General features: G+C 37.8%; 3 protein-coding genes and 2 pseudogenes across 4 annotated transcripts; 4 read left to right on the forward strand and 1 right to left on the reverse strand.

The window, feature by feature from the left end:
* Positions 1 to 5,153: 5,153 nt before the first annotated feature.
* LOC105955214 (polygalacturonase inhibitor) lies at positions 5,154 to 6,475 on the forward strand. The gene has a single exon (XM_012978920.2). The coding sequence runs from the start codon at positions 5,241 to 5,243 to the stop codon at positions 6,240 to 6,242; it is 1,002 nt and encodes a 333-aa protein (XP_012834374.2). The 5' UTR covers positions 5,154 to 5,240; the 3' UTR covers positions 6,243 to 6,475.
* Positions 6,476 to 7,537: 1,062 nt separating this feature from the next.
* On the forward strand, positions 7,538 to 8,612 carry LOC105955216 (polygalacturonase inhibitor pseudogene; annotated as a pseudogene). Its single transcript, XR_016033983.1, has one exon. The product of XR_016033983.1 is annotated as a polygalacturonase inhibitor pseudogene (transcript).
* Positions 8,613 to 8,772: 160 nt separating this feature from the next.
* LOC105955178 (polygalacturonase inhibitor-like) lies at positions 8,773 to 9,941 on the forward strand (annotated as a pseudogene).
* A 723-nt stretch (positions 9,942 to 10,664) lies between these two features.
* On the forward strand, positions 10,665 to 11,752 carry LOC105955158 (polygalacturonase inhibitor). Its single transcript, XM_088824574.1, has one exon. The coding sequence runs from the start codon at positions 10,726 to 10,728 to the stop codon at positions 11,710 to 11,712; it is 987 nt and encodes a 328-aa protein (XP_088680700.1). The 5' UTR covers positions 10,665 to 10,725; the 3' UTR covers positions 11,713 to 11,752.
* A 1,190-nt stretch (positions 11,753 to 12,942) lies between these two features.
* TGA10 (bZIP transcription factor family protein) lies at positions 12,943 to 17,917 on the reverse strand. The gene is made up of 11 exons (XM_088824484.1): positions 17,560 to 17,917; positions 17,342 to 17,442; positions 16,726 to 16,811; positions 16,469 to 16,606; positions 16,207 to 16,275; positions 15,975 to 16,034; positions 15,780 to 15,857; positions 15,560 to 15,641; positions 15,124 to 15,395; positions 14,367 to 14,606; positions 12,943 to 13,346 (listed from the first exon to the last, which is right to left on the reverse strand). Exons 1-11 carry the CDS (start codon positions 17,727 to 17,729, stop codon positions 13,197 to 13,199), a joined length of 1,446 nt encoding a protein of 481 aa, XP_088680610.1. The 5' UTR covers positions 17,730 to 17,917; the 3' UTR covers positions 12,943 to 13,196.
* Between the last annotated feature and the right edge of the window lie 588 nt (positions 17,918 to 18,505).

Genomic DNA, 18,505 nt, shown 5'->3' on the forward strand with positions numbered 1-18,505 from the left:
ACAAATAATATTTATAATTATATTACATTATATTTAAAAGACCAATTTATTTTCCGATTTATCGTCGATTAATCACCGTTGCATAGATTAATCATTAGAAGCGATGCCTAACCGACTCGGTTCCGATTCTTTTTTTTACTGCATTGCCTAGAACCACAATAGTAATTAAAGATAGATCTAAGGTAGTCCATCAAATATCTTGTCTCGAGTATATTTGGACCATAAGCAAAGTAACCTTTCAATGCTGTAAACAGACCAAACACTGTCGGCCTCACACTTTATTTCTCAAATATATACACCATGTGCTTGAAGTTGATGGATCACTAATTGATTCTTTATTTATTTATTTCACATCACATATTTTTTTGTACATCAAAACTCGAAATCGTAATATAGATTTGGATAAGATAATTAATTTGCAATTTTCATATTAAATGCATGATAACACTTAGGGCTGTGAAAGAGCCCAGCTTGTCTCTTTTGGCATGAAAAAACTCGAGTTCGAGCCCGACTTTTTTTTTTTTTATAAATATTTTTGTAATTATTATTAAAAATTATTTAAAAAATTACAAAATAAAAAATAAATTGTAATTATATATGTTTTTAATATTTATATTTTATTTTTATAATATTTTATATTATTATAAATTATTTAAATAAAAAATAATGTACAAAAAAAATAATAATAATAAATATAAGGCTCACGAGCTTGTTCGTGAGCTCATGATCAACTAAAAACAGGCTCGAGCTCATCTCATCAAAAAACTCGAACTCGAAAAACTCGAGTCCGCGTTTGAGCTTTTTTCGAGCCGGCTCATCGAACTCACCAGTCGGCTCGGCTCGTTTACCACATCTAATAACACTATTACTATAATATTAAATCATATGTTATAAAATATAACTTATAGATTATATAGAAAATAAACTGAAGATAATTATGTATAAGTATATATGCTGAAGAATTAAAATATAAAAGAAAATTGTAGTAGAAGAAGAAAGTAGAATTGTGCTAATGAAAGCTACGATATATTATTTCCATTTTGTGTGTCATCTATTTATATATATATATGGACTATCATTAGTCATAATGAATTACAGAAGGTGATATAGACTACTTCGTCCGGCCTAAGTGACTCTGGGATCGGTTCGAATTTTCTGGTCCAGATCGAGGAACTAGCTCGAAGTTCGGCCTAACACGGATGTGGCAATCCATACCTCGGTATATAGCTATTTAGGAGGAGCACGCATCGAGATAAGGAAAGAACAAATTGCGTCTACTAAAGCATATTTTTACGAGCTGGGCTAGGCCCCGTGGTTTTTTCTCTCCTAATTTGGGAGGGTTTCCACGTTAAAAAAACTTCTATTGTTCATTCCTTAGCCATCACAATATCGAACAAACGAGTCGTTAAATCGAGCTATATATATGAGTCGTTAAATCGAGTCAGTCAAACGAGTTGAGATATACAAAACGAGTCGTTAAATTGAGCCAGATAAACTAATTGAGATATACAAGACGAGTCATTAAATCGAGCTATGAGTCGTTAAATCGAGCCAGATAAACAAGTTTAGATATACAAAACGAGTCGTTAAATCGAGCTACACACATGAGTCGTTAAATCGAGCCAATCAAATGAGTTGAGATATACAAAAAGAGTCGTTAAATCGAGCTATATAAATGAGTCGTTAAATCGAGCCAAGCAAACAATTTGAAGTATACAAACGAGTCGATTAAATTGAGCTGAACAGATAAATCAAGTGGTGCAAATGAAGTTGCTACATACATCCATAAGTCCGTAAGTCCATATATGTGAACATGTTATCTATACTAAATATAAAGCGAAGGTAATCATCTTTGTCAGATTGAAACTGATGATTAACGGTAACAGCCGAAGAGAAGAAATGGCGAGCCAAGTTGGACGCTTCTCGGGAGAATGTGGTAGAGCGCCAAATTAAAGGCGATAGAAGAACCGCCGCACAAACTCCTGCATGAAGTGAAAACTCTTAGACGATCCCGGGAGGAGCCAATGTCCCTCTTTCACGCCCTCGTTAAAATTAGAAGAACCTGCAGCCCCGCTTCAAAGAGTTCATTGGTGAGTACTTTCAACTTCTCTTCGAGCTCAGCATTTTGGGACGACAGTGAGTCTTTCTCGGCCTGGAGGATCTTCTTTTCTTCTTGCTCTCGCATCACGTCAGCGAACAACGCAATCTTTGAGGACTCACCTAATGCCAAGCTCTCTTTAAGAACTCGGACCTCCTTTCGGAGTTGGACTATTTCCTTTTTCTGGTTCTCGTAAGCCTCACGAGAGACGTCGTCCCAACCCGAGGGACCAAAAAAAGCAATAGCAAATTGCTACAAAAAAAAAGAAAAAAAAAAGGGGGATAGGAGAAGCTAAGTCAAAAAATTATGCAATGGGGAAAAATAAGCGAGGTTAGGAAACTTGAGTTACCTGGGTTATGTTATGCATCAATAGTTCCAAACGATCGCCTTTGCTCATCTGGCGGTAGAAAGCCAGATCTTGGGGAAAGGCAATAGCTCGGCATGTGGTAATCGCATTCTCAGCATTCTGACACAAATGCAGTGCAAAGTCAAGCAGAGGATGAGGGCCCACTGGGACAAGGGCCTGCTCGGTCCTCCTTTTCTTCGAAGAAGGCCCTTTCCCTGGACCTCGTCAGTGGCGAGCGGAGGTGGGGAGGAAGCTACCACTAAGGCAGTTGAAGAAGGAGTGGAAAAAGTTGAGTCATCTATACGGACCCCACCTCGTGGACGGACGACCCCAGAAGCCTTCTTAGAAGCTTTGGGTTTAGTGGTGACTTCTTCCAAGGTTTTCTCCCGGAGTCGGCCGCCAAGGGACGCTAGAAGTTAGAAGAATGAAAGCCCGGCTCATGTCCGGTAGGGCGAGTTGCGGGTTTGTTACCTCTGAACATCCTCTTGATTCTTAAATTTGTCAATAAAAAGTAAGACTATCAATGGAATAATCACCACAAGGCAATGATAAAAAAAAGGGGGAAGGAGAGGAGAACAGAAAAAAGAAAAGTATATGTAGATCGCTAAAATGAGGTATATGTGACAATAACGAACAAACAACACCTATACCCACCTAGATCTGCCCGAGTTAATGGGCGCGTCCCGTTGTCATGGAAATTGAAATGACGAAGTATCGGCAGAAAACTCGTAAGAGTATCATGGAGGTCGTAGCTCGGCTGAAAATGAGTAATCATTTTCAATAACCAATCATCAACAGGGAGGGGTTTACTTTTCTTTTTCTCGGGGAGAGTGACGACCCAAGGATGTAGATAAGGGGCATCAACAAGGTTTCTAACAAAAAAATAATGCCCCTGCCATCCATCTGTTTTGTTCGGAGGCATTGGGACTTTGTAGCTCGGACGAGCCGAGATCGAGACATGAAAAGGGCGGAGTTCTTGAGAACCATAACACTCTTAAAATGAGATGGGTTAGGAACTATACCCGCCCAAGCACAAAGCGTGCGAAAACCGGTCATAATAATTATGGCATGGGGATGGAATTGGTTCAAAGACACATCACAGATTTGGGCTATCTCGGAAAACCAAGGAGAAATGGGGAAGGATAAACCGAAGTAAAATTGCTCTGAAAACCAAATTGCTCTGAAAACCAAGTGCTAAAGCCCGGAGGAGGGTTGAGAGGTTGGTCGTTCCTATAGGGGAAAATTAGTTCAATATCGCAAGGCAAACCTATGTCACGAACTAAGTTAGAGAGGTATGCTTGGCTAAGAGTACTAGCTCCCCATTGATCATCAGGGTCTCGCCCCTCAGACGGTATGGGAGAACCACTCTTAGCCGGAATTGACACATTTTCCACAGATATTTTCTTATTTACCACAATCCGAGTTTTTTTAGAAGAGGAGAACCGCGGTCCTTCCTCCGAAGATGACGGGATCGGCATAATCTCGCTAGATGAGATAGCAGTAGCGGAACTCTCGTCATCTCCTTCGGAAGATTGGCAAGGAGGTAATTTTTGCCCAAAAGGTTCGGAAGAATGAGAAGACATGTGCAAAAATGGCAAAAAAAGGAAACAGAAGGGAGAAATACCTTTTTTCGGTGAATTGAATTTTTGGGCAAGTAAAGCTCCTTCAAAAAGGCAAATCGTCAAGAATATTAGCAAGAGAAAGGGGGCGTAAAAAAAGAAAGAATTTTTTTTTGAAACTTTGTAAAGGGGAAGTATTTATAGATAAAGAGAAAAACATATAATCAATCATGACCGCCCAAACGAGCGGCTGAGATCTAGCTCGAATGCCTCGATCCTATCAAAAAAGAACCCGTTGAGGTGTTGTAATAATGACATCAAGCATGTCAATCGTCTATGTGTGCCGTGGGGGACCGTCAATGCAAGCATGACATGTGTACAAGAAAAGATGAAATGACTAAAGTATTTATACTCCATACTCTAAAACGATGAAAAACAACAAGTTTGTTTTACAAGTAGGGAGTAAGGGGGAGTAGTTGATATAGACTACTTCGTCCGGCCTAAGTGACTCTGGGACCGGTTCGGATTTTCTGGTCCAGACCGAGGAACTAGCTCGAAGCTCGGCCTAATAGGGATGCGGCAATCCATACCTCGGTATACAGGTATTTAGGAGGAGCACACATCGAGATAAGGAAAAAACGAACTGCGTCTATTAGATATTTTCAGAAGGCCCAACTATAAACTTTGGGCCCAAGAATCCATTGAGGAAAAAACCCTAATAAGGAAATCTTGGAGTTCTAAGTAGGGGATTTGGACATCTATAAAAAGGAGTCATTTTTTTCTCTTAAAATCTAATGAACATAGACGATAATATACACATAAAGAAAAACCATCATTACCCTCAACTGACTTGATCCTCGGAGTTTTCCCGCCGAGAACCCTTCCCGGCGTTGCAGGTACTTTGGCCGTTCGCATTTCCGGCGTTGAAGAGGAGATCCATTGGCATTTCATAGAAGCAAGCACGAAGGGACAAAAATCAGAATGCATAACCAATTTAAATTACAATTAAGACACTATCTCTTATCCATGCATGCAAGGGTGGAGGAAAGTCCACGTACACATGCAAAGCTGAAACATATCACAAAAATACTTGGTGGAGTTAAGTTCATGTATTTACAATACCATCCACATATTTTTTTCTTTTTGATAATAATATCCTCTACATATTTTATTTATATAAATACACGTGTGATGATGTGAATGCAAGAAAGAATCTGAAATTCAAAATTATCCAGCCATGGCCGCCGTCAACTTCATAATATCGATTCTCTTTTTTCTCTCTTTTCACACCGACACTGCATTTTCACAGAGATGCCACCCAAATGACAAAAAAGCCCTCCTAGAAATCAGGAAATACCTCAACAGTCCTCCAAACAGCAACCTCATCTCCGCGTGGGACCCACGAACCGACTGCTGCGACTGGAATCAAGTGGTCCAGTGCGACGGCGCCACCAACCGCATCACCATCTTCAACCTCCTCCTCGCCGATCTCAACCGTCCGATTCCGGCCGCCGTCTTCGACCTCGTATTCCTCGAAGAACTCTACTTCCACGAAACTAATCTCACCGGCGGAATCCCACGCGCCATCACGCAACTCTCTCGGCTCAAATATCTAGATCTGAGCTTGAACCATCTTTCCGGCACGATCCCTTCATTCCTCGGCCAACTCAAAAACCTCGTATCCATCGATTTATCGTACAACAGATTCACCGGCTCGATTCCGGCGTCGCTGTCACAGATCCCCAACCTCAATACTCTTTTCCTGGACCGGAACAATCTCACCGGAGGAATTCCGGCGACATTTTCCGATTTCCGGCAGGGGGAGTTCTTTCTCTACGCGTCGCGTAATCATCTCTCCGGCGAGATTCCGAGGAAACTCGGAAAAGTGAACTTTAAGTTGATCGATGTTTCTAGAAACATGCTCGAAGGAGACATATCTTTCTTGTTTGGGAAGAATAAGAGTTTGATTTACGCCGATTTTTCGAGTAATTTGCTGCGGTTCGATTTCTCGACGGTGGAGTATTTTCCGACGAGCTTGGGTACGTTGGATTTGAGCCATAACAGGATTACGGGCAGCCTGCCCGTGGGGTTGGTTGACTTGAATCTTGACCGTCTGAACGTGAGTTACAACAGGCTGTGCGGTCAGATTCCGGTGGGCGGGCAGCTGCAGGGGTTTGAAACGACGTCGTATTTGCATAACAAGTGCTTGTGTGGTGCACCATTGATCAAGTGTAAATGATTCGAATTACGTCTACATGCTGTATTAGTTTCAAATAGGGTAAATTCCACTTTATCCTCTTGTACCCTGTCCGAGAATCACTTTACCTCATCGTACTCTCAATTTTATCAATTTACCTCCATGTACTTGTTCAATTTCCCAATAAAGCCCTCTCCGTCAACTTTTTTCGATTTTGACTATGACGCCGTTTGGTCAAGAGTCAAAATATTGAGGTAAATATTGATTTTTTTCGATTTTGACTCTCGAGATTAGAAAAGATAAAGTTTCACACATTCATGTATTTTTTTCTTTGCACTGGGTGGAATCGATCAATTTTGGGTCTTGATTTTTGCTAAGTTAGGGCTTCAATTTGGGGATATCTTGGAAAGTGAAGTGGTGGGAGAAGAAAAAACGACAATATTGATGGAGACGAAACGACGCGGTATATGCTGTGGCAATTTTGTAATTTACAGAGTTGACCAAACGACATCAGAGTCAAAATCGACAAAAGTTGAAGGAGAGGATTGTATTGGAAAATTGTACAAGTACAAAGGGGTAAATCGATAAAATTGAGAGTACGAGGGGTAAAGTGATTCTCGGGCCGAGTACGAGGGGTATAGTGGAAATTACCCTTTCAAATAAATCACAATAAAGAAAAAAATCAAGGTTGAAGGGGTTTAGATGCAATTAAATTTAACTTAGAATAATGACTGTGTACCACCTATAAATAAATATTTCCTTAAAAAAGATAAAATTATTATTTATTGAGTTTACCATAGGTTATATTTAATTTCAAAGGACATGCAAAGAGTTTATCATGCAACTTGGGAAATGTATAAATATTAAAAGTATAAAAGTATATTTATAAATATGCTATATAAACATATATAAGTTTTTATTTACGTATAACTTTTTTAATATATTATATATATTTCCATATAAATATACTCACAAATCACAATAGATATTATTATCAACGTTCAATTGATTATCAATTGATCATTAATTAGGGAAACAATGAAAATATTTGGAAATTTGCTGTTCAAATAAGTTTCTATCTTTCTACAATTTGAAAAAAAACCCATAAGATATCCGGTAAATATTTTGAGTGATCGATACAAAACGAGTCTGAAACGCTGAACAATGATACATTAATAAATTAAAGTTTTCGTTTTATATGTTGACTTTTAGACCGCTGGAATTCTCAAGTCACGTGAATTGTAGTATTTGAGTTGACTTTCCTAAATAACAATATTATCATCCTTCACCATAATTTATTTAACATTCCATCTCAATTTCCATTTTATAAAAAAAAAAAAAAAATCCAAATTATTCAGCCATGGCCATGAACTACTTCCATTGTTCCATATTCATCCTCTTTTTTCTCTCCAACACTGCATTTTCAGAGAGGTGCCATCCAAATGACAAAAAAGCCCTCCTACAAATCAAGTAAGACCTCAACACTCCTCCAAACAGCAACCTCATCTCGTCGTGGGACTGGGACCCACTCGTCGACTGCTGCGACTGGGACAACATCGTCCGATGCGGCGGCGCCGCCAACCGGATCATCCTCTTCAACCTAATACTCGCCGATCTCAACCACCTTCGGATTCCGTCCGCCGTTTCCAACCTCGAATACCTGGAAGAACTGTACCTCCACTCGACGAATCTCACCGGAGAAATCCCGAAAGAGATCACCAAACTCTCTCATCTCAAATATCTCGACCTGAGGTTCAATCATCTCTCCGGCAACATCCCTTCGTTCCTCAGCCGCCTCCAAACCCTAACATCGCTCGACTTGTCGAACAACGATTTCACCGGCTCAATCCCGGCGTCGCTGTCGCAGCTTCCGAACCTCGATACTCTCTTCTTGAACCGGAACAAACTCACCGGAGAAATCCCGGGATTTTTCTCCGATTTCCGGCAGCCGAAATTCTATATCGACTTGTCCGGTAATCGGCTCGCCGGAGAAATCCCGAGTAGATTGGGAAATGTGGATTTTCAGGTGATCGATGTTTCTAGAAACAGGCTTGTAGGGGATGTTTCTTTCTTGTTTGGGAAGAATAAGAGTTTGATATATGCCGATTTTTCGAGGAATTTGTTGGAGTTCGATTTCTCGAAAGTGGAGTATTTTCCGATGAGCTTGAGTACGTTGGATTTGAGCCATAATAGGGTTACGGGCAGGCTGCCCGAGGCGTTGGTTGAGTCGAATATCGGTCGTTTGAATGTGAGTTACAACAGGCTGTGCGGTCAGATTCCGGTGGGCGGGCAGCTGCAGGAGTTTGAAACTACGTCGTTTTTTCATAACATGTGTTTGTGTGGTCCACCGTTGCTGAAAAAATGCAAATGAATATTCAATTTAATTAATTAATTACCTTGCAAAATTTGAATTACATGATTCTTGTCTTTCAATTTTTTTATGTCAAGTGCTTTGTACACACACACTGCATATATATAGCTCCAAACTGCCTGCCCAATTGGCCATCTCTCTCTCTCTCTCTCTCTCTCTCTCTCTCTCTCTCTCTCTCTCTCTCTCTCTCTCTCTCTCTCTCTCTCTCTCTCTCTCTCATCTTTCTATATTCAAAGCTCCAAATTATATTGCAGACATGGCCACAACAATGCAGTACGGTTTCATATTTGTGCTCATCTTCTTTATCCTCTCCAATATGGCAATTTCGGAGAGGTGCCACCAAAATGACAAAAGAGCCCTCCTCAATATTGTAACAGATCTCAGTAGTCCTGACCACATGATCTACGGGGACCCGAACACCGACTGCTGCGACTGGAACTTCGTCGCGACATGTGACGACGTAACCGACCGCGTCACCATCCTCGTTTTGCAAATAGCTGATTTCAACCGTCCGATCCCGGCCGCGGTTTTCGACCTCGTATTCCTCCAAGAACTAATCTTACATTTCACGGCCGAATCCCACAAGCCATTACCAATCTCTCTCATCTCAAGATTCTCGATCTGAGCTGGAATCGTCTCTCCGGCAACATCCCTCCGTTCCTCAGCCAACTCAGCAAACTCGAACTCATCGAACTATCGTTCAACAATTTCACCGGTTCGATTCCGACCTCGCTTTCGCAGCTCCAGAACCTCACCGGCCTTTTCTTAGGCCGGAACAAACTCACCGGACAAATCCCGGAGACGTTTGCCGATTTCCGGCAGCGGGATTTCTACCTCCACATGTCGCATAATCAGCTCTCCGGCGAGATTCCGAAAAAAATGGGGCATGCGAACATTACTGATATCAATGTTTCTCGAAACAGGCTGGAAGGGGATATTTCCTTCCTGTTTGGGAAGAACACGAGTTTGATTTACGCCGATTTTTCGAGGAATTTGTTCCGGTTCGATTTTTCGAAAGTGGAGTATTTTTCAAAGAGCTTGAGAGGGGTCTGGATTTGAACCATAACATGATCACGGGCAGCCTGCCCGTCGGGTTGGTTGACTTGAGTCTTGACCGGCTGAATGTGAGCTACAATCGGATGTGCGGTCGGATTCCGGTAGGTGGGAGGCTGCAAGAGTTTGAAACTACGTCGTATTTTCACAACCGGTGCTTGTGCGGTTCGCCGCTGCTTGAATGTAAATGATTTTTTCGATTGTTACGAATCTACGGTTAAACCTCTCTATAAATTAACAGTCTGGACTAGAGAAATTCTATTAATTTAGTGAATTATTAAATTATCGAGTTAATAATTTAACACGCTTTCATCGAATTGGGATCGAGGGAAACTATTATTGAATCGAGTTTATTAATCTGTCGCGTATTAATTTGTGGAGGTTTTAGTGTAATTAATTAAATCCGGTAATTTGAATTCGAAACTCTTGTTGACGATATATAAAACACAGGAAAAGATAAAATCATGTCGAAGTTGAAATGGGCTGGGCAGAGCTTTGTTACCAATTTTGGCCATATTGTCTTGAATTAATATTAAATAATACATTAACTAACAATTTAATTTTTTTTTTTTAAATGGCCACTCAATATTTTTCCGACTCTATTTTTCGGATATTTACAGTTTTTATCCCTCAAATTTGAATCAATTTCACATTTGGTCCTCCATATTTAATAAAAATACATTTAGTCCCTCACAAATTCAAAAATTCAACACTTTTAGTCATTGCCAATTTTCTATTAAAACTAACGGAATCAAATATGTGTCCATCACTACCATAAGTAACAAACTAAGGATAAATTGAACGAAATGACCAAAAGTATCAAATTATTGAAACACGAAGGATCAAATATGGTTTTTTGTAATATGAGGGACCAAATATAAAATCATTGCAAACTTAGGATACAAACTGTAAATTTCCCCTTTATTCCAAAACAATTGCAATTTCTTATAAATTAATCCAGTGCTTCGTATACAGACATTAATACATATAGCTCCAAAGTGCATGCAATTGGCCATGTTACTACACAATACACATTATTACATTATATGGCTATAAATTCTCTCTCTCTCTCTCTCTCTCTCTCTCTCTCTCTCCCTCTAAATGAATTTTCAATACAGTTTCATAGTTGTGCTCTTCGTTTTGCTCTCCAATTTGGCAAATTCAGAGAGGTGCCACCCAAATGACAAAAAAGCCCTCCTGAAAATAAAAACAGACCTCAACAGTCCTAACCACATGGTTTCATGGAACCCCGCCACCGACTGCTGCGAATGGAACTTCGTGTCGAAGTGCGACGACGAAACCAACCGCATCACCGTCTTCGTTCTACAAATCGCCGATCTCAACCGTCCGATTCCGTCCGCCGTTTTCGACCTCGTATTCCTCGAAACCCTAATCTTACACAAAACCAATTTCACCGGCCAAATCCCGCACTCCATAACCAATCTCTCTCACCTCAAATTTCTCGATCTCAGCTGGAATCATCTCTCCGGCGACATTCCGTCGTTCCTCAGCCAACTCAACAACCTCGAAACCATCGAATTATCGTTCAACAATTTCACCGGTTCGATTCCGGCATCGCTTTCACAGCTCCAAAACCTCTCCGGCCTGTTCTTAGGCCGGAATAAACTCACCGGAGAAATCCCGGAGTCGTTCGCCGATTTCCGGCAGCAGGATTTCTATCTCCGGATGTCGCATAATCAGCTCTCCGGTGAGATTCCGAGAAAAATGGAACATGCGAATTTCATTGTGATCGATGTTTCTAGAAACATGCTTGATGGTGATATATCGTTCTTCTTTGGGAAGAATAAGAGTTTGATTTACGCCGATTTTTCGAGGAATCTGTTGCGGTTCGATTTTTCGAAGGTGGAGTACTTTTCGAAGCGATTGAGGACTCTGGATTTGAACCATAACAGGATTACGGGCAGCCTGCCCGTCGGGTTGGTTGACTTGAATCTTGACCGGTTGAATGTTAGCTACAATCGGATGTGCGGCCGGATTCCGGTGGGTGGGAGGCTGCAGGAGCTTGAAACGACGTCGTATTTTCACAACCGGTGCTTGTGCGGTGCGCCGCTGCATGAATGTAAATGATTTTTTTCAAATTTTTACGAATTTAATTAATTAAATTCGGTAATTACTAATTTGAATGGTAATTCGAAACTTTTGTTGACGATATATAAAAGCTTTGCACGAAAAGATAAAATCGTAGGTTCGAAATGGGCCGGGCTGAGCTTTGTTACCAATTTGGGCCACATATAAAATCGTGTGTTTGAAATGGGCCGGGCTGGCCATATTTTGTGAACCAATTTTGGTGTTCACAGGCCCAACGGACTCAAAATAAAATCTTACAGGCAAAATACAGTTTTGGTCCCTCATATTTGCACTGATTTTACATTTAGTCCCCCATGTTCACAAAAAAACAATTTTAGTTACTTCTGTCAATTTTTCGTTAGAACTAACGGAATCAAGGGTGTGCCCATCCCTGCGTTAACTGACGGAGTAACGGTAAAGTGACGAAAATGACCAAAAATGTTAAATTATTGAAACATGAGGGACCAAATGTGAAATTGGTGCAAACTTGAGGGATGAAAACTGTAATTACCCCAAAATCTTACCATTAAAAAAAACAATAATAAAATAGGGAAAAAGGAAATCAAAATAAATGTTCATTTTGTTAAGTAGTAGCTTCAGTAATCTTCAAAATTAGAATATGAAGAAGATAAAATCGAAGGGCATAATAACGATATTGAAGCTTTGCACGTGGAATTTTTTGAACGGGGGGCAGCGAGATGCAAACACAACATTTTTTTATTTCATACGATTACAATTCGATTTATCTTAAAGTTTAAACTGTTAGTGAAGTGAATCGTTTGATATTGTATCTCCAATATACGGGAACAAACCTCGAGATAAAATAATTTGTCATGTAATTAAAAATATATATGCGAAGTAGTTGAATTTAGGCGAGGATGTGTAATAATAAGAGAGGGGTGGTTGGAAGGAAGAAAAGAAACAAATAAAACTAAACGAATATTCCTTGAATTTAGTACACCTAACTACCAACTACATACATCTTGAAACATTTCCACACGTGATTTTTTATTTCGAGGTTATTGAGATGCTACACCTGATCATAGAATAAGTTTTAATCGGTGAAATATCAATCCACTAAACACACATACACATGCGTATGTCACGCGCGTGTATGTGATTGTGTGCAGATCAACGATTAATAATCACCTGATATATCTCATCAGGTGTAGCATCATATAAAAATTGTTGCAAATCAATCATTTCTTCTGACGATTTCAAGCACACATGAAAGAAAATAAAGAGGCATACCGACATACTTAAAAATATAGAGACAAAAGAAAATTCTAATTAGTTCTACTTCTACCACCTTAAATTTTTAGACTTCTTTTTCGTCTATCTATACATATCTTAAATTAACAGACATAACATTAAAAAAAAATCCGAAAAAACGAAACTTTTCTTTTTTAAATTGATGAAAATATCTAGATTTATATGTGAAGGCGTTGGCTAGGGTTTTTTTTCTCTCTTTCCCTTTCTACCCCTCATTCTTGGCGTGGCCGCGCCAACCAGAGGGAGCTGAGTGCGCGGAGGCGGTGGAAGTACTCAGCGATCGCCAGAAAACACCTTGCCGCTTGACGGGTCGTCAGAATTTGGTGCATCCGGTGTAGGGTTTGCAGCCTCAGATTATCTCCCTGTAAGTATCAAAATTTAATTAATTTTCTTCAATCAATTTCATTAAGTAATTATATTACAACTCATCATATTTAATTTGCACAATATCGTTTTTGTTTATAATTATACTAAATGATAAATATAGGCATGGAACATTATTAATTCATCAAAGCACTTATTTTTTTTATCATTTATTTACTATTAATTAAGCTTATTGATATATTATAAATTAAACGACACGTTTCATAAAAACAAAATCGACAAGGTACGTACGTGGCGAAAAAAATCGACTCGACTATGACCACGTAATATACAACCAAATGCATCTCTCGACAAGCGTCTACCATGCAAAATAAATATGCTCGCACGCACTCGGTAACTAATAATTAATATATTTCGTTTCATGATATCCGGAAAAAAAATACTTTTAAATTTAATTTTCATGGAATTAATAAATACTTTATATCCTAAATGAAACAATATATGATTAAAATAAATAGAAAATTCTAATTTCATAAAGAAAATATAATTATTAAATCATATGAGAAATCATGGAGTTGATGTGTTAAGTCAAAACGGTTAAGAAAATGACATCATTCACATGATGGGGCTTATATATATATATATATATATATATATATATATATTCTTTGTCCTAGCTTTCTTTTTTCTGGATTGTCACTGTTATGTTGGAGTTAGAGCACATATGACTTTCTTCTTTACAGAAATTCATGCAACATGCATGTTTTTCTGTGTGGGGAAAATGACATTATTTTTTTAATTTTTTTTATCAATTTATTTTATACTTAGTTCCAATTTTAATATTTTGATAAACTTATAAATTACACGAAATATATATTACGTTCGTTTATTTCATCATAGCTCTAACTCTTGACATTCCTAGCTGTAACAATCGTAGAGGTCTTAATCGATACTTTCCTACGTACGCTTAAACCAACAAGTAGTTCAAAATAAAAGTTATGCATGCATAAACGAAAGATTAATATAATATTTTTTTTGTACACGTAAGTACTATGTACCTGTCGAACGAAGCCTTCGAGGGTGGAGAGTTGGTTAATAGCAAGAGCCATTTGAGACATGTAGTTGTTCATGTTAGGTGTAATTGTGAGTGAATCGGAAGTTATCGTTTCCGAGAGCGAACTGTTTAGCGCTTCGAGCCCTTGCGATAACGCTTCTTCTGCTTCGTGTGTCGACTGTTGCAGCCCACATATTCCCATCAGTTGCTGCTCTGTCAATGGCTCTATTTGGCTCAATATTATCTGCATGCAATTAATAATTCAAGAAAATAAAAAATAAAACAATTATTATTATTAATTATTTGTTAGAGACTTCAAAAATAATTATACCTAAAAACACTATATATATATCGTCACACACACAGAGTGTGTGGGAGTCCAAAAAACGTGTAACAGAAATGCGCTTTATTGTCTGGTTGGAATAAAACCTAATAATGCCCTAAAACAGGCAAAACCTACCCATGATGCATATGAAAATCAAGACTCTTTCTTACATTTGCGTAGACAATTTCTTGTCACTGTCCATGCAGTTATGTTATATATATCTTTACGAAAATCGATATACGGCATATTTTTAAGATTCAATCCGAACCCTCGATTCAGAATCTGCTACGATTGTGATTTTTCGAATTTTCTTGAAAAAAAAAAACACTATATCTAATTAGGGTTTTTGTCTGAATTTTACCTTGATGAGCATAAAAATGATTAGGGTGATTAGGGTTTTTGGATAGAGAAGCAATTAATTAATTAATTAAACGACCTTGATGAGCTCGGATGGCCGGAAACCGCCCATCCACATGAAGCAACGCTCGGCCGGGGTTTTCCAACCGCCGGAGAAGAGGTGGAACACGTCGGATTTTGCGATAATGCTCTTGAGGTTCATCACTTGGTCGTAGTGGCCCAAGCAGTTGTCCACGAAAATTCGGAGCTCGTTTTCCGGTAGGTGTTCGTGGACGGCGTTCCGGAGCTCCACCATTAGGCGGTGGTGCTCCTCCTGCCACCTGGCGTACTCTAAATCAAACATGGCGGCATCTAGAAGAGAAACAAGTTTTGTCTTGTTTAATTAGTTGTTGAAAGTTGGAGGAATAATAATTTGTATTTTTTAATTAACCAAAAATTATTATAAGTAGTTGACTTTAATTATAATAAATTATGATTATTTATATATAGATACATATATAATATATACGGTATACCTGCACTCATGTTCCCCATAGCAGCTGGATTAAGGCCTCCTTGTTCTCCTGGTAAAATAGCATTACCTCCTAAATAGAACCCCTAACAGAAGGACACAATTATTGGAAAAAAAATATTAATTTAATAATTATATTAAATAATTATAATTCAATTATTAGAATTAAAAAAATAAATAATAATGGATTAAATTGGTGGGGAAAAAAAGATCAAGATTCCCACCTGGGATCTTGCTCTTTGTAATTCTTGCTCCAATTGAGTAAGCCTCACCCTACTTGACTCTAATTGCTGAACATAAGCCTGCAATTAACATTTAATCAAGATTAATATTAATTAATTAACTAATTAGTTATTAATTAATTAATTAAGTTTTTTTTTTTTTTTTGAAAAAATTAATTAAGTTTTTAGTACACTTGCCTTTTTCCTCAGCCTGCTTTTCCTAGCTGCCTCTCTATTCTGAGCAAGCCTCCTCAAAGTCTGTAAATGGTGAATGCAAATTTTAACACACAAAACCCTAAAAAAACACACACACACACACCCGCATGTGTGTGTGTGTATGGAGAAGAGAGACATGCTGGTGTGGGAAATAATTAATTTTTTTCTAAAAAAAGCAAAAAATTAATAAAAATAAAATAAAATAAAATAATACTTTCGGGTCCGGTGTTTTCGGTCCTTCGTGCTCCGAACTTGACGTAGGCCCTTTTCGGTTTCCCTCACGCTGCCACGGCAAAGAAAGCAACAAGCACAGAAATAAAATAAAAACAATTTATTTATTTTAATTAAACAAGAAAATCTTAGTTAGCGAGAATCTTCGTATTTATTTAAAGAGACAGATAATATAGACGACGTATATAATATTATTGAATGCCGTAACTAATTGATGTAATAATAATAATATTTAATGTCCAAACCTTAACTGCTTTGGTTTGTTGAGGAGCAGAAGCAACATCTTTTCTAGGGTTAGAATTAGATAGCTCCATCGACGGCTCGGATGATCTCTTCGATCCACTGCTAGCCGGAGACGAAACCAATCCACTCCCACTTGCAGGCTTACCAAACACAAATTCATTTTAACAAAACCCCATTATTTTAATTAATTAATTATCTTTAATTCTTACATAATTTATATAAAAAGAAAATTAAATAAAAAAAAATCAAGAAAGTTTACCTTTGATGATGTTGTTGCAGATGGCTCTACATGCATGGGCTGTGATGGGAAAATGTTCAGTGTGTGTGGCCTCATCCCTGAATTTTCTGCAATTATTATTATTCACAAAATCAAATATATAAATTTAAAAAAAAAACCCATTAATAAAAAATAATAATAATAATAATAATAAATTAAAAGAAGCTCTCTCTCTCTCTCTAGATCTTTTTTTCCTGACATGATAATAACAGTGGGGAAAAAAGCTGAAACAAGAACCAATCTTATGTTTCGTACGCTAATCTTTTACATAGTACAATCAGATTTTTTTCTCCCAGGAAAATTCATGTATCATAAGTTTGTTACATGTCGTGGGCCTCAAATAATTATTTTTCAGAAGATTATTATTTTTTTTTTAGTTTTTCAAGAAATTAAATGAGAAAAAAAATCTGGTCAAAGTAAAGTACAACCAGTGATTTTTTTTGATCTGTTCTTCCAACATACTTTCCTCATGACCTAAAAACAAATATTCCCCAAGAGAATATAATCTCATCGATCAACACAGTTCATCACTTAAAAAAACAATTAATTAAATATAGATCAAGATTATTATTAATTAATTAAGTAATTAATTAATTACGTCGATGTTCTTGAGCTGAGTGATGATGATCTTGACCATCAAGATACAGAAAAAGAGCTTGATCCAGCTCCCCCAAGTCGTACGCCCCTCCGTCGTTGCTTCTGTTGCGCGCGTATTATTTCATCGAAAATAAAATAATTAAAAAAATTCAATTAATTATCAAAAATTTATAATATAGTACTTAAAAAGGAAAAATAATAAGAGGTGCTACTTCTTACATGTTGAAGGTTCCGGGATTAATGGCGGATGAAGACGACGACGAAGACAAGTGCATCATAGTCCCGAACGAAATCTGATTATTATTATTATTACTATTCTGGTGATGATGGATTTGATTTTGTTGCGACGACAATTCTTTGTTACCGATACTGCCTTTATTGGAATCCATGAAAAATTAAATCAAGAAGCTTCGTTCTTGAATTTCTTGGTGATCCGATGTGTATGAATTATTGTTGGCAAAACCCATATAGTAGTACTAGTGCCATTTAATGCACCCCTCGAACTGCTTTCTGCATATTTTTCCTCACTTTATTTTTTTAAAAATAAAATTAAATATCATATCACCATATATATATATATATATATATAATCAATACATACATACAAAAGATAGAGAGAGAAAGTAAAGAGAGAGAGAGAGGGGGTTCAGTCGGTAGGGATTTGAGGGGAGAAGATAGAAATGAGAGAATTGAATGCTAAAGAAGCAAAAGACAAAGACTATGTTGTTAAGGTTCCCATCTTTCTCTTCGAAACAAGACGACTTTTTTTTTTTTTTCCACACAAAGAAAATAAAAATGAAAAACTATTTATTTATTTATTTTATTTTATTAATTTTTTTTTAATTTTTTTTTTGGTTTGGGTGGGTGGTGTAGATAAAGGGGTGTTAAAAAATCCAAGAAGTACAACAATTTTTATTTGTTTTCTCTTTCTCTCTCTCTCTTAAAATGTACACATAATTGGGATGTGTTTCTCTCTCTAAAACGGCTCCACTATAGGAATCCATTGAAGAGTTAGAGAGAGAGAGAGAGAAAACAACAAAGAAATTAAATTAAGCAGCTACCATATTCATACGAGAGAGGGTTTGATTTCCTGTCCGAACCGGTTATGGATGGTTTTGTTGAATTGACCAAAAAGACCCTCCATGTTGACATTTTCCATGCAGCT

Source organism: Erythranthe guttata, chromosome 10, assembly GCF_056151865.1.
Source record: "Erythranthe guttata isolate IM_541 chromosome 10, IM_541, whole genome shotgun sequence".
Taxonomy (NCBI): Eukaryota; Viridiplantae; Streptophyta; class Magnoliopsida; order Lamiales; family Phrymaceae; genus Erythranthe; species Erythranthe guttata.

Excerpts from the sequence above, each read along its gene's own strand:
- TGA10 (XM_088824484.1), bottom strand. The coding sequence starts at position 17,729 with ATGGATTCCAATAAAGGCAGTATCGGTAACAAAGAATTGTCGTCGCAA. Across the intron at positions 16,607-16,725 it reads CTGCAACAACATCATCAAAG|CCTGCAAGTGGGAGTGGATT; the intron begins GTAAACTTTCTT and ends GTGTTTGGTAAG. Across the intron at positions 16,035-16,206 it reads CGAAAACACCGGACCCGAAA|ACTTTGAGGAGGCTTGCTCA; the intron begins GTATTATTTTAT and ends CACCATTTACAG.
- LOC105955158 (XM_088824574.1), top strand. The coding sequence starts at position 10,726 with ATGAATTTTCAATACAGTTTCATAGTTGTGCTCTTCGTTTTGCTCTCC.
- LOC105955214 (XM_012978920.2), top strand. The coding sequence starts at position 5,241 with ATGGCCGCCGTCAACTTCATAATATCGATTCTCTTTTTTCTCTCTTTT.